This window comes from Silene latifolia, chromosome 3 (genome assembly GCF_048544455.1).
Source record: "Silene latifolia isolate original U9 population chromosome 3, ASM4854445v1, whole genome shotgun sequence".
In the NCBI taxonomy this organism is placed as follows: Eukaryota; Viridiplantae; Streptophyta; class Magnoliopsida; order Caryophyllales; family Caryophyllaceae; genus Silene; species Silene latifolia.
In genome coordinates, this window is record NC_133528.1 from 47,440,475 (window position 1) to 47,456,144 (window position 15,670).

General features: G+C 37.7%; 1 protein-coding gene across 1 annotated transcript in view; it reads right to left on the bottom strand.

The window, feature by feature from the left end:
- Positions 1-15,670, bottom strand: part of LOC141647623 (uncharacterized) — a 36,136-nt gene that overhangs the window by 16,648 nt on the left and 3,818 nt on the right. The window contains exons 7-11 of the mRNA XM_074455895.1: positions 15,316-15,591; positions 5,241-5,565; positions 4,991-5,115; positions 4,848-4,905; positions 4,600-4,674 (exon numbers count right to left, since the gene is read on the bottom strand). Of these exons, the coding sequence (XP_074311996.1) occupies positions 4,600-4,674; positions 4,848-4,905; positions 4,991-5,115; positions 5,241-5,565; positions 15,316-15,591 (859 nt within the window). The remainder of the gene's footprint in view (positions 1-4,599; positions 4,675-4,847; positions 4,906-4,990; positions 5,116-5,240; positions 5,566-15,315; positions 15,592-15,670) is intronic.

Here is a 15,670-nt window from a genome sequence, read left to right on the forward strand (position 1 = left end):
GTTTGCTGAAGTATGAAAGCAACAATCGTTTCGATCGTATCTATTTGTCTCGGTTTGTGGAGTATTACTGCAGACCAAATACGACAAAGATGATGAATCATTACTTCTAAGTTTAAGCGAAACAAAACAAACAAACAAAGAAAGAAAGCAGCGGAATTAAAGAGATAAACAGTGAACACGAGTTTTTGAATTGGTTCGGCAAATACTAAAGTGCCTACGTCCAATCTACCTTTTTATTACTTTCCTTTAGTGATCTACTCCGACAACTAAAAGACCCTTGTAATAAAAGACGCCAACCTACTCCGGTTGCAAAGCTAGTACAAGAACTACTCCGTTCTATGACAAGCTAACTCGCAATCTACTCCGATTGCCAACTCACAACCTACTAGGTTGTCAAGAGTAAAAGACTACTCCGTCCTAAACTCTTCTAACACACTTAAAATGTAAAGGATCAAGTTTCCACTAACACATTCTTAACAAAGAATAGAGGTGGACAACTTTTACAAGATCAACACTTTTAAGCAAGAGAGTTTAGTATATAAAAGCAATGAAGAGCCACGATCGTAGAAACTGAAAGACACTTGAAGACTTTTTAAAGGTTTTTGCAAAGATCACGGTTTTAAGCTTTTAAAAACAATTTGCAAAACATGAAAGAATTAATTCAGAAAGTCTTAGGGATTTATGAAGGAGGCACACGGTTTATATAGAGGAGGTGAGTGAAGGGGTTGTTAGGGTTTTGAAGGGTCAAAGACCTCACATGTGAAGACCATTTGCAACCACCCAACACTTGCACCAAAAAGGGGTCTTTTGCAAAGGTAAGAAAGGAGAAAGAAGGTTTGAAGGATAACCTTAAATGCTCATGCAATTTCAGAAAACAAAGGATGTGAGACAAGTCACATGATGACAAGTTAACACAAATATGGCAAAAAGCAACTTTTGTTTTCTTAAAAACCAAGGGATTGAATTTGCACAAAGAGGAAACATTTTGAATAATTCAAACCACTCTTTATTGGATACTCCCTCCTTAATAAAATCAGATTTTTATCTTTGAAAATAAGAGTCACGTGAAAGCATTTGGAAGATAAAAAGAAGCTTCAAGTTTTTACGAGTTGTGGCAAAGTCCACTCATTTTACATTTACTTGTTAAAGCAACGATCATCCTGGACCGTTTCTATTACTTCCGCTATACTCTACTTTCTCACTGACATTACATTAGATGACACTTGACTAAATACAATGGGATGACTAACAACTTCAACACTTCTTAATCCAAGCTTGATTACATCATTAATCCTGAAAAGGTAAACTAAGATAACACAAATCAAATGGGCATGTTATCATCAACATAAGGAACCCAACACTTTATACTCTCATCTGAATATCATATTGTTTGTCACATATTCACACATTTTTCCAGAATGCGTCTGAAAATACTAAAGCAACTTTAATTACAACCGATAATCCACTTATTATGGTCTGAAACTACTCACTCGCAACTTGATGGGGAACTGGTTTTAGAAATTCGAAATATTCTATGCTCATTACTTTTTCTGCCACGAATAAATTAGGTCTTATAGATTGTTTGTACCTAGGCCTGCACCAACCAACCTCTTCCACTTTCAATCTTTACACACACACACACACACACACACACACACACACACACACACACACACACACACACACACACACAAAATAAAAAAAAACGACTTGAGATGAGATTAATGCTATGGGAATGAATTCACTGGTTCATGTGGTTGCACTTGCAGAGCTTTACTTAAGACAGTCAAGTGTACCCAAGATCAAAAGGCGGTTCCATTTCTCATGGGTTTAAAGGACTCTTTATAACCCAGTCATTAGAGGCACTATCATGATGTAAATCCTCTGCCTAGCCTTGCCTTAGTCTATTAATAACCTTCTCCAAGGGGGAAGGCAAAGGGAGATCCATATTACTGTGCATCTTCAAGCAGATTCAACATCTTTTTTTGTCAAAAATGTCCAGAATAATTGGCCTGATAACCATTATGGTTTGAAGCAAAGGTCGGGAAATATTCAGTAGTGCAAGAACAGAAGGCATAACAATGGAGATAAATATAATATACGGAGTATCTTGCAATTATTGCGGAAAACCTGATCAATGTCATTGTATTGATAGATGCCATCACTTCTACCAAGAACATAATGTTGGGGTTCTGAAATTAGGGCATTTCTTATTGTCGACTAGCACTTAAGAATTCAATAAATCAAGCGTTTTTATGTAGCGCTTCATAAGGCCATATAAAGCCCTGCAAAAACCATGTTTCCTAGTATTGTATAATCTTCAGTAGAATAGAAGATGCTCATTTTTCAAATCATTGTGGTATTTTGGGAGTTTTTAACAGTAGTCAGATTTTAGATCCTAGTGGCATTCTAGATTTCTAGGTGCTCCATCAAACTTTGCCTTATCACTCAGTCACGAGCACACTCCTGAAAAGTGTAGAGAGTTTATGTATTTGCTAGAAAATCGCAATAATCTACTTCCCATTGTTCTCCTTCAATTGTTGATTTTGCAGGTGTAGATAAATCATAAATAACCTGATCCTTTCCCTAGTTACGATCATTTCAAGATGTTGGATAATAGAACTAGTGATCTATAATCACTTTATAATCCTTATTCTACCTGCTTACCCAATGGAGATACTTTCACCATTTATTCAATTGGAACTATAACTATTTTACTTTCTAAAATGTGCTTTGTGTTCCAACTTTTAAGATTTAACCTTCTCTCAATTGCCAAAATTAACAAAACAGTTGCATTTCAATTATCACATTTTCACCTCGATTCTGTCATTTGCAAGATTCTTCCAAGAAGAGGACTTTGATACTTGGTGAATCACTTAAGGACCTCTATCTCTTGAAGTCATTTACAGTGTCCAACTTCTGTCACAAATTCTACTTTGAATTCTGTTGTATAGCATAATTTGGGATCAGAGGGAAAGGCTCTTCTAGCGAAAACGTTTGGCAGTCTAGACGAGGGCATTTTGCCTACATACAAGCTAAAACAGTTCAAACAACTCAAAAGATGCAACATTTCAGAAATAAATGAAAATGATCCTACTTCTTGTTCTACTCGCGTCAAGGCCAAATAACACAAATTGTCTTTTCTCCAAGTACTATCAAAACCAATTCTATTCCTCAACTAATCCATATTGATCTTTGGGATTGTTTGGGCTAAAATCTGCATCTTAACCTAATGGGAGCGAGCCCACCTAATCCCTATTGAAGAGTTGGGCCGTGAAGGAAGAGCAAGCAAGGGAAGCCCAAGAGCAAGTAAAGTCGGTCTAAAGAATTGGGCCAAGGATCCAGGCGACAAGTGGAAGGCTCGCTGATAGAAGAAATAACGCGCTTGGTAAGTCTTCAGGGAGATCTAAGGGAGAAGTCAGGGAGAATGGAGGGAGACGGCTCGTTATGGAAAGAGTTGCAATAGAAGTAATATTCTTTTCCATAAACGAGGTAGGACATATCTAGGGTTCCTACCCTATAAATAGCCAAAGGAGCAATCAAGAAAGGGCATTCAAGATCTCACACATACACACGACACATTGTGCTAGCTAAGATTTACATATCATCTCCATTGTACTCATTCTCCCATTAATAAGCTAGTGCAATACTTGGTAGGGTACCGTCCCTCCCGCGGTTGCTCCCATATTGGGTTTTCCGCGTCACCAAAACTTTATTTACGTACTTAATACTCTTATTTAGCATAACACGCAATCGTACAATCAATACGCAACGAGTAAGACCGCATTGACCACACATCACTTAGTTGGGTAAAAATTACCAAAACAGGGATCCTTATCTCATAAAAGCTTACAATGATTTACAAATATTTTTTAAACTATAGTAGATGATTTCACAAGAACCACTTGAACTCATCTCTTGTCTTGTAATAGTAATGCTTTCAGTATTTTCTTCAAAAATTCTTAGTGATGGTTGAAACTCAATTTAATACCAAAGTCCAAACTATTAGATCTGATAAAGCTTTCGAGTTAGGTACCAGCACTCAAAAGGCATTGTTCATCAAGCATCTTGTTTTCAACTTACAGGAAAATGACATTGTTATAAGAAATCATACGCATCTCCTAGAAACAGCAAGAACCTTAATATTCCGGTCTAAACTTCCCAATAAACACAAAGGAGAATACATATGGACTAGCACTTACATCACAAATAGGTTACCCATAAAAATTCTTCACAATAAATTTCCATATAAAATCATTTTTGGCACAAAACCTGTCCTATTCATGAATCTATTTTCCCCTCCTAACAACCTCATTTCTCTAGACCTTCCAAGACACCTATCTTAAAGATCGAGTTTTGCACCAATGAAAAGACTACTACAACCTTTCAACCAAAGGCATACAACACAAAACCTCCATTAAAGAGGACACTACAAAAATATACAAGCAAATCAACAAACCAAGCTATTAATGGTCATTTTAATATATGAAAGTGTGAGAACCACAATGAATCACATGTAAACCATATGTTAAGCCCTTATTTGAAGACTTCAAGAACGCAACAGAAAATAAATGGAACTTTATTAAAATACATACCGACCTTGTTCACATGAGTACCACTACCGCGGGCTTTAATTTGACTCGGTTGATAAAATCCTTTGACCTTGTCTTGTGTCTACAAACATATAAAATGACAAAAGGTATATTCAATTCATCACAGCCACCAAGTAAACTTAAGTATTTATCTCAACAATCAATACTTGGAGATACTTAAAAAACAATTGGATATAATCCATCTTTTTTTTATAATTTATCAAATCCAAATTCCATACAGTTATATGACATTACCTCTTCTTTTGCAAAATACAAGCTTGACATTTTCTTCATTGCTTTCAAAGCGTCATCCCTTTAAGTAAATTAGCTTGTCAATACAAGAAAATTAATTGGTATGATAATACTATTTTTTAAAATGAATTTGAAGTATAACTTACTTTTCGACTTGCTTCTCAATGTCTCTAGCATAGATAAAAAGTGCCTCATAGAGATCCACATATACATTTGGGAAAAATCTTCGAAAATAGGGTTCAACATCTTCTTTGAAATAAATTATTCGAGGCTTCAACATAATACAAAAAAAAAATGAATCGGTAGATAAATGACAAGTTTAGCCAGATTTTTAGATAAATAGTCACTAGTTGCATTAACGAAGGAAATTAATAAAAGAAATAGCAAGAAACTAACCACTCTCTTGAAATAGTATCTGTCATCATTTACATGATTGGTAACCCCTATCATATACCGAACCATCTCAATTGGACGCTCGACATCATATTTTTTGACGTTAGTATGATTAAGAAAAATCATCTTCAAATCCTTGAAGTAAATAGCAGCACCCCAATCTGATGCGGTAATATCAGAACAAATATTTTTCAGCATTTTGTCGAGTCTATCCTCCTTGAAACTTCTTGCTTTCATCTCCACATGCACATCCAAGATAAATTGAAGGCACTCTTTAGTAGACCAAAAGTGGGGATACTTATACAACCACCAACATGGTACATGTTTCCTGCAAACAAAAGTTCACACACATCTTGAAACCTAACTATGTTATAGTAGTTAAAGAGTTAGTTACACAAGTAGTTACATATGTTGTTAGTCAGCATTAGTTTGTTCCGGTTTGTTACAGTTGTTATAGCTTATAAATACTCCCTCTGATATAATATTTCATACATTCAAAATATCAATACAAAATCACTCACTCTCTTATTCTCCTATTCTCTTTCTCTCTATATTTCCGCCATTGTTAGTAAAACTAGAGTGTTTCAAGGTACACTCCTGGATTACTGTAACATTGGTAATCAGAGCAATCTCAATCCAAAACTTTTCGCTGGCCACCATTAATCTGTTCCATTCTTGATCATTTTCAATCAATTCATCCAAATTCCATTACAATCTCTCCTTTCTTGATTACAATCTGACACCAAAACACTTAACAGTTTTGCAATTATCCAAAAACATGGACGAACAACTCAAGATTCTGGAGAAACGGTTTGAGGAGAGTAGTTCAGAGTTAGAAAGGATATTAATTGAGCAAAGCAAGAATGTGGAGGCTCAGTGTTGTCAATGTAACAAACAATTTGGAGAAGAATATTTTTTAGAGGAAGATTTTTTGTGATTTTTATTGAATGAATAAAAACTGAGAACTACAACAACTTAAATAGCAGACTTAAACAAAAGCAACTAACTCCTACTTCCTCTAATTGACTCCACTAAACATGATTAAGGAATCATGCCTAAAGAATAGGACATGATCAACACTTACACCAAAATAAACTGAACAAACTAACTGACACTCCTGAAAGATAGCAACTAAGTCTGACCAAGTTTGCTGAGTGTGTGAATCATATTTCAACACCACCCCTTGATTCAGACACTCTGACTCCAACCCTTTCTACGAAGAACTGATGCTTAGCATGAGACAATCCTTTTGTGAATAGGTCAAGATTTTGAGCATTTGTTCCACAGTAACTTGATTCAACTTTTCCATCATTCACAAGTTTCCGATAAAATGATGTTGGACCTCAATATGCTTTGTCCTGGCATGAAATGCAGGATTCTTTGTCATTGCTATGGTGGACTTATTATCACACCATAATTCAGTTGCCTCCTTCTGCTCATACCCCGGATCGCCTAACAATTTCCTTAACCATAGTGCTCTGTCTTCCTGCGCCGCTCCCGTCGCAACATATTCTCGCCTCGAGGAAGACAGAGCCACTGTCTCTTGCTTCTTTGAACTCCAAGTGACAAAGACTGACCCAAGACTAAACACAGACCGGACGTGCTCTTCGTCATCTATGGAGCACCGCCAGATCACTATCTGTATACCCCACAAGCTTGAATTTTTCAGACTTTGTATACCAGATTCCATACTCCACTGTGCCTGCCACATATTTCAAAACTCTCTTTGCAGCACCTAAATGTTGCTTTGTTGGGCTATGCAGGTACCTTGACACCACACTAACACAGTAAGCTATGTCTGGTCTAGTGTGAGTAAGGTAATTCATACCACCCACAAGACTCCTGTAAAGCTTCTCATCTGCACCTGGTGTTCCATCATTTCTTTGCAGCTTCTCATTGGTGTTCATTGGTGTGATTGCAATATCAGACTCATTCATGTTGAACTTCTTCAACAAATCTTGAGCATACTTCCTTTGACTTAGAAATATTCCATTTTTCCTTTGCTTTACTTCCAATCCAAGAAAATACTGCAGCAAACCCAAGTCAGTCATTTCAAACTCCTCCATCATTGATTTTTTGAAGCTTTCTAGTAGTTGCTGAGATGAACTGAAGTATATGATATCATCAACATAAAGGCACACTACTAGAAAACCCAGTTCTCCATGCCTTTTGATGTACAAGGTTGGCTCATTTTCACTTCTTTCAAAGCCATCCTTTGTAAAGAAGTGATCAATTCTGCTATACCAGGCCCTTGGAGCCTGTTTTAGCCCATACAATGCCTTCTTCAACTTGTACACCTTTTTCAGTTCTTCTTCTTTGACAAACCCTTGAGGTTGCTCAACATATACCTCCTCCTGCAACTCACCATTCAGAAATGCAGATTTAACATCAAACTGAAATACATGAAGACTGAATTGGGCCGCCAATGCAAGTATAACTCTCACTGTCTCAAATCTTGCAACAGGTGAGAATGTCTCACCATAGTCAATTCCCTCAAGCTGTGCATACCCCTTTGCAACTAGCCGTGCCTTATGCTTCTGTATGGACCCATCTGTATTATACTTGGTCCTGAAAACCCATTTCAGACCAATAACATTCTTCTGAGTTGGAGGATCAACTAATTCCCAAGTCTCATTCTTTTGAATGCACTTGATTTCTTCTCGCATCATTGCATCGCCACTCGCCCCGACTTTGCGCTTCAAAGAAAGGTTGATGGTTCTGTGACTAGTAATGCAAAACCACAGGTGTTATAGATATCTACCAGGGATCTTTTACCTCTTGGACCAGTATCTTCTTCTGAATCAGAGTATTCAGGTGGTAAACCTCCATGACCTGGTGGAGTAGTCGGAGGAGTGTTCTCAACATTTTCTTCCTGAACTTTTTCATCAGAGTTTTCAAATGTGAAAACTCTATGAATTTCCTTATCTTCAGACTTCTTTTCCCAGTCCCACTTACTTTCTTCATCAAACACCACATTTCTGCTAATAATGACCTTGGCATTGACTGGATCATAAAGTCTATATGCTTTTGATTGAGTTGCATAACCAATAAAAATGCACTTAGTAGATTTTTCATCTAACTTGGTTCTCAAATTAAGCAGGGAATATGCAACACAACCAAAAACTTTTAAATGACTGACAGTAGGCCTTACTCCTCTCCATATTTCATATGGAGTCTTATTTGCCACAGCTCTTGTAGGAGAAATGTTTAACAAATACACTGCTGTTGCAACTGCTTCACACCAAAAATCATTAGGCAACCCTTTGAACCATAACATACTCCTGGCCATTTCCATCACGGTTCTATTTTTCTTCTCTGCCACCCCATTCTGCTCAGGTGAATAGGGTGCTGTAAGTTCTCTCTTGATCCCATGATTCTCACAAAATTCATTAAACTCTTGTGAGACAAACTCTCCTCCTCTATCTGTCCTTAGAATTTTTATTCTTTTTCCACTCTGATTTTCAACCATTGCCTTAAATTTTTTGAAATTCCCAAATGATTCACTCTTGGTTCATTTGGAAATAAACCCAACTCATTCTGCTATGATCATCTGTGATGAGTAAAAAATACTTACTCCCACCTAATGACTCAGTATTCATTGGCCCACACAAGTCAAGCATGTAATGATTCGAGACACTCCTTTGCTCTCCATAAACTCTCATTTGGGAATGATCCTCTACACACTCGTTTTCCTTGAGTGCAACTCTCACAAAATGACAGATCACCTAACCTAGGTAATCCATCTACTAAATTCTTATTACCTAAGAACTTTAGACTCTGCATATTTAAATGCCCGTACCTCAAATGCCACAACCTTGTAGTGTCATCACCTTTCACAGTGAAGGCTTTGCCTACCTTTTTTGCTAAATCCAAGGAAAACATCCTATTTCTACCCATGAGAGCTTCAGCAACAATTTCACTTGTTTTCTTATCCTTTACAACACAAGACTCATTATCAAAGGATAAAGAATAACCACAACTCAATAACTGACCCACACTAAGCAAGTTATAGGCTAGCAAGGGCACATACTGAACATGGTGTAAAAGTTTTGTGTTACCTTGTTCAGTTTTGACAGCAATAGTACCAATTCCCTCTACTGTCAACTGTTTATCATCCCCTAATCTGACCTTGCTTTTTACAGATTCATCTAGCTCCTTGAATAGTGCTTTGGTACTCGACATATGGTTTGAGCACCCACTGTCAATGTACCACACACCATTCTCTTTGTCTTGTGCTTCCTGTGTTGTTATGAACAGCTTCTCTTCTTGTTCAGCAACATTAACCTTTCCACCATTCTTCTGATCTTCTTCTTTCTGCCAACAGTTTGCCTCCTTATGGCCTGGCTTGTTGCAGTAATAACACTTCATTGGACCTCTTGTTGCTTGAGTTTTCTGCTCTTGGTTCTCAGATGACTGGCCAGAAGATCTGCCACGTCCTCTACCTCTGAAACCTCCTCTTCCTCTTCCTCTTCCATAAGATTTCTTTGATCTTTCTTTGGAAGGCTCCTCTTTGGCTTGAAATGCCTTCTCCTCCTTCTTCTCTGAGGATCTATTCACCCTTTCTTCATGTGCTTGAAGAGAGCCCACTAACTCATCAAGGGAATAAGTCTCTAAATCCCTTGTTTGTTCAATGGCTGCCACCACATGATCAAACTTTGGTGTGAGACTCCTCAGAATTTTCCCCACGACATGCTCATTGGTCATCTCCTCTCCATATGCCTTCATCTCGCCGCACCACTTCAGTCATTCCGGACAAGTACTCTTGCACAGATTCCTTGTCATTCATGAGAGAAGTCTCAAACTCTCTCCTTAGAGATTATAGTCTCACCTTGACTACTTTCTTATCACCTACATATTCTTTCTGCAGAATATCCCAGGCGCCTTTTGATGTGGTGGCAGAAGCAATACGAGGAAAGATCTCATCTAAGGCCTGTTGAAGTATGAACAAAGGCTTAGCATCTTTCTTCCTCTTTTCTTTGAGTGCTAGATCTGGTTCAGCTGGTTTGAAGCATCTTCAAACCCAGTCTCAACCAGTTCCCACAGTTCCTGAGACCTGAACAATGTCTTCATCTTCAACTCCCAGAACTGAAACTTCACTCCTTTGAAAATAGGCAAATGAGAGAGCCCATTGGAACTCAACCCTGATCCATTGGACATGATGAACACTCCCTGAATCGAACCTAAAGACCTGATACCAAATGTTGTCAATGTAACAAACAATTTGGAGAAGAATATTTTTTAGAGGAAGATTTTTTGTGATTTTTATTGAATGAATAAAAACTGAGAACTACAACAACTTAAATAGCAGACTTAAACCAAAGAAACTAACTCCTACTTCCTCTAATTGACTCCACTAAACATGATTAAGGAATCATGCCTAAAGAATAGGACATGATCAACACTTACACCAAAATAAACTGAACAAACTAACTGACACTCCTGAAAGATAGCAACTAAGTCTGACCAAGTTTGTTGAGTGTGTGAATCATATTTCAACACTCAGTTTAGGCAAATTATGCAGGTGTTGCAAAAGAAGTCGCAATCTGGAGGTGTCTTTGTCATTGATGATCCAGAGGATCATGATATCAATGGCAGTGGTGCTATCAATAGACATGGTAATGGTTTTCGCAACTCAACTCATGTTTCTTAGCCATTTGGGTATGTTCCTAAGTTAGAATTTCCAGTTTTTGATGGTTATAATCCTCGTATGTGGTTTAAGAAGTGTGCTGGATACTTTAATCTTTGCAAAGTACCTGATAATCAGTAAATGGATTTAGCTTCAATTCATATGATAGGTAGAGCAGAAGTTAGGTTTAATTCATATATTTCTGCAAGAAAAAATGTTGTTTGGGAAGAATTTGTTGAAGATGTGTGTGCACGCTTTAAAGAACATATTGGTGCTAATGTTGTAGAGGAATTCAATAACACATTAGATGATTATCTTGATGCTTTTGAGAACCTTAGGGGGTTAATGATCCAAAGAAACCCACAATTGCCTGACCAATACTTTCTGGATAGCTTCATTGGTGGTCTAAAACCACATCTAAAACCCTTTGACAGGGCATTTAAGCCTAGTTCTTTCATTGAGGCAGTAGAGTATGCAAGGTTACAGGAGGATAGTGTTTCTGCAGTCAGTAGAATTCACAATAAATCTACCTTTTCATCTCCCTCTTTAGTTAACAAATCATCTTCTCAATTCCAATATCCTGCAAAGACATCACAGGGCCAAATAAGACCTCCCTTACTACCCACTCCACCAGATATAAACATCACAAAAAACAATATCAACCCCACAAAGATTGACCAAAAACCTAGAAAATTTATCTCAGCTGCAGAAAGAAGAGATAAAATTGCACAGGGGTTATGTTTTCTTTGTGACCAACCTTATGGCAGGAATCACCAGTGTAAAATGGAGTCTCAATTGTTTATTCTGGAGGTGGCTGGCTTAGAGGAAGAAGAGTTTTGTGATGAACAACATGGGTGTGAACACTGTGAAGTAGAAGGATTGGAAAATGAGTATGAATTGGAGCCTTGCATATTTGTTAATGCATTTAGTGGGAGTCATAATTTTCAAACAATGAGAGTAACTTGATACTCCCTCCGTCCCGGTCAATTGTTGTCCTTTGGTTTTGGCACAAAGACCAAGGAAAAGGGAGGGGGCCAATTATAAGATGACAAGTGGAACAAATTGAGAGTGAAGGTTCAAATTGTTCATCAAATGCAATTCTAAAATAGAAAGGACAACAATTGACCGAGACACCCCAAAATGGAATAGGACAACAAATGATGGGACAGAGGGAGTATTATGAAAGGAAACCCTTGCATATTTTGATAGATTCGGGGAGCACTCATAATTTCTTAGATCTATCTTTGGCACAAAAATTGAAGCTACCAATGGAGCCTATAGCACCCCAAGCAGTGGCTGTTGCTGATGGCAACCACTTCGCCTGCCAATTTGTTTGTAATGACTTCTCCAGGAGGCTGCAAAATACTCAGTTTCAAACTGATGTATTGTTGATCCCATTAGGCAGCTGTGAAATGGTACTAGGAGTGCAATGGTTACGTACTTTGGGCACTGTGAAGTGGAACTTTAAGAAGCTGATCATGGAATTTGATTATAATGGGCTATATCATTCATTGAGGGGCATCTCACCTAAAGGAGTAGAGACAAGAAACACCAACTCCTAAGATACTTGCTAATGCTTTACAACTATATCTTATGGAGTTCATTCCTATAGGATCTCAACTTGATGAAGTTGCTCTTATGAAAATGACAACATGGTGGTATTTCAGATTTGCTGCAAGAGTATAAGGCTCTGTTTGACGAGCCTACTGGGTTGCCACCTACTAGGGGAATATTTGACCATAGAATTCCTTTACAAGAAGGCTCAAATCCAGTTAGTATAAGACCCTACAGGTATCCTCTGAAGCAAAGGGATAACATTGAAAAACCTTGCCAAGAAATGTCGGATAAGGGTATTATTCAGGATAGCTGCAGCCCTTTGCTTCTCCAGTGGTTTTAGTGGTGGAGAAGGATGGGTCCTGGAGATTATGTGTAGACTATAGAGAATTGAATAAAAGAACAGTGAAGGACAAGTTTCCAATACCAGTGGTGGATGAGTTAATTGAGAGTTTGCAAAGAAGATGTTTTCAAGACAGCATTTAAGACTCACAGTGGACACTATGAGTTCTTAGTCATGCCATTTGGGCTTACAAATGCTCCAGCTTCTTTCCAAGGGTGGATGAACCATATCTTTAAGCCACTTTTGGGGAAGTATGTCTTGGTTTTCTTTGACGATATTTTAGTTTATAGTAAAACCATGGCAGACCATATTCAGCACCTTAAGGAAGTGTTTAGCCTCGTGAACCAACATTTACTATATGCCAGCTAGTAAATGTTCCTTGGCTATTGATAGGGTTGGATATTTGGGACATTTTATCTCAGGAAAAGGGGTTAGAAATAGACCCACATAAGATAATTGCAAATGAAAATTGGCCTATTCCAAGATCTGTGAAAGAACTAAGGAGCTTCCTTGGTTTGGTTGGGTATTATAGAAAGTTTGTGAGAAATTAAGCTCTCATTAGCAAACCCCTTATTTCACTCCTGAAGATAGGAACATTCGAGTGGAATAAGCAAGCTCAAGTAGCATTTGAGGCACTAAAAACTGCTCTGAGTTCAACTCCAGTGTTAGCTGAGCTGTACCAGACTTCTCAAAAGTCTTTGTAGTAGAGACTGATGCTTCTAATACAAGAATTGGAGCAGTTCTCATGGAAGAAAACCCTCTTTTGGCATTCATTAGCAGGGCTTTGGGTCCAAAAGTTCTTGTGCTGGCTTTATATGTTGTGCAATCTAATTTGGATAAAAAGATTCAAGATAGTTATGCTATTGACCCCTTCTTGTCACATATACTTCAGCAGTTTCAACAACAACAATTAGTTTCTGGGTACACCTTGGTTAATGGACACATCAGGAGGAAGGGAAAAGATACTTATTGTGTCTGATGAATCTTTAAAAAAACTATACTTCAATGGTATCAGGAGTCGCCTTAAGGGGGACATTCTGGCAGGGTTGCTACAAGTAACCAAGTTAAAGCATTATTTACATGGAGAGACGTGAACAAATTTATTAACAATTTCACAAGGAATTGTCAAGTATGCCAGGCCAACAAGTATGATAATGCAGCATTAGGATTAGGATTACTGCAACCTCTTCCTATTCCTGAAGATGTTTGGATGAACATTTCAATGGATTTTAGTGGTGGTAGATCGTATGAGTAAGTATGCACACTTCATGGCACTCTCTCATCCTTATACTGCAGTTAGTGTTGCTCAAACATATCTTGATAATGTGTTTAAATTGCATGGCTGGCCTCGTAGCATTGTAAGTGATAGGCATGCTAGAGTCACTTTTGGCAAGCTTTATTCTCCATTCATGGTTCTTTCTAAGATGTATGACCAGTGAGCATCCCAAAGATTGGTATCTATGGTTACCCCTTGCTAAATGGTGGTATAATACTAACTTCCACACAGCCTCCAAGCATACTCCCTATGAAGTGGTATACAATCAACCATCACCCCTACATTTACCATATCTTCCTGGAGAGACCAATGTAGCTATGGTAGATAGGACTTTACAACGAAAGGAAAATATGATCAAAACATTGAAGCATCACTTCCAAAGAGCTCAAAATCGAATGAACGTACAGGCTGATTGGGTATGGCTAAAACTTCAGAATTACAAATAGGTTTCAGTGGCCTCAACAAGCAATGAGAAGCTTTCTCATAAATACTATGGGCCATTTCAGATAATTGATAGAGTGGGGAAGGCAGCTTATAAGCTAAAATTGCCTGCAACAGCACTCGATCACAATGTTTCTCATGTGTCCCAAGTGAAGCAATTTAGAGGCACATTACCTGCTGTTTCTTATATTCCTGAGTGGTTTCATGGTAAAGACAGTGATGCTGATGTACAACCCCTTGCTATACTGGACAGGAGAGTTGTGAAGAGTCAGAATGCTGCCGTAGTATAGTATCTTGTGCAATGGACAGGATACCGTGCATCTGAGGCAACATGGGAATGGGCAGAAGCTTTTGAACAGAAGTTTCCTACTTTTGTTGTTCAGACTTGAGGTCAAGTCTATTCTTAAGGGGATAAGAATGTTATAGTAGTTAAAGAGTTAGTTACATAAGTTGTTAGTGCACTATTTATTCATCCAGAATATCAATACAAAATCACTCTCTCTTATTCTCCTATTCTCTTTCTCTCTATATTTCCGCCATTGTTAGTAAAGCTCCAGTGTTTTAAGGTCACTCCTGGATTACTGTAATAAACTAATAGATTAAATAAATAAATGATTAGATTCATTTTATTATCAAAACGTAATCTACTTAATTTTGTCGGTTAGGGACTTCTCATTCTAGTCTAAGTCGAATAATATAGGTCGTGCTTATCAAAATTGTCATCATTTGTTAAGTAAATATACCCGCTTTTCTATTTAAGTAAGACGTCTCGTGTCATTTAGATAGATTAAACATAAGTTTGAATAGTATAAATAAATTAGTTTATAAAATGACATACAGCTTATCTGGAGTGAAGAAGCTTAAAAGTCTCGCTAAATAATGTGGGAGCTCATATGACTCGTCAATAATATCTTCAGGAAACGGGAGTGTGATGATAGCTTTCATCTTTTTAATTAACCCGGTGACATCAGGACTCCGATCGTTCTTGAAATCTAGTAATGGTAGTATTTTGCCTCGACTGCCTCGACCTTCTCCACTCACATAAATCGAATTCTTCAAATCACCACAACCATGCCCTAAAGAGTCGAGGTATGTTAGCCCATGCATCACATCCCTGAAATTAAACATCAAATAAACATTGTCAAACTTATTTTAAACATTTTCTTAGCATAATATATACATGTTATATAATT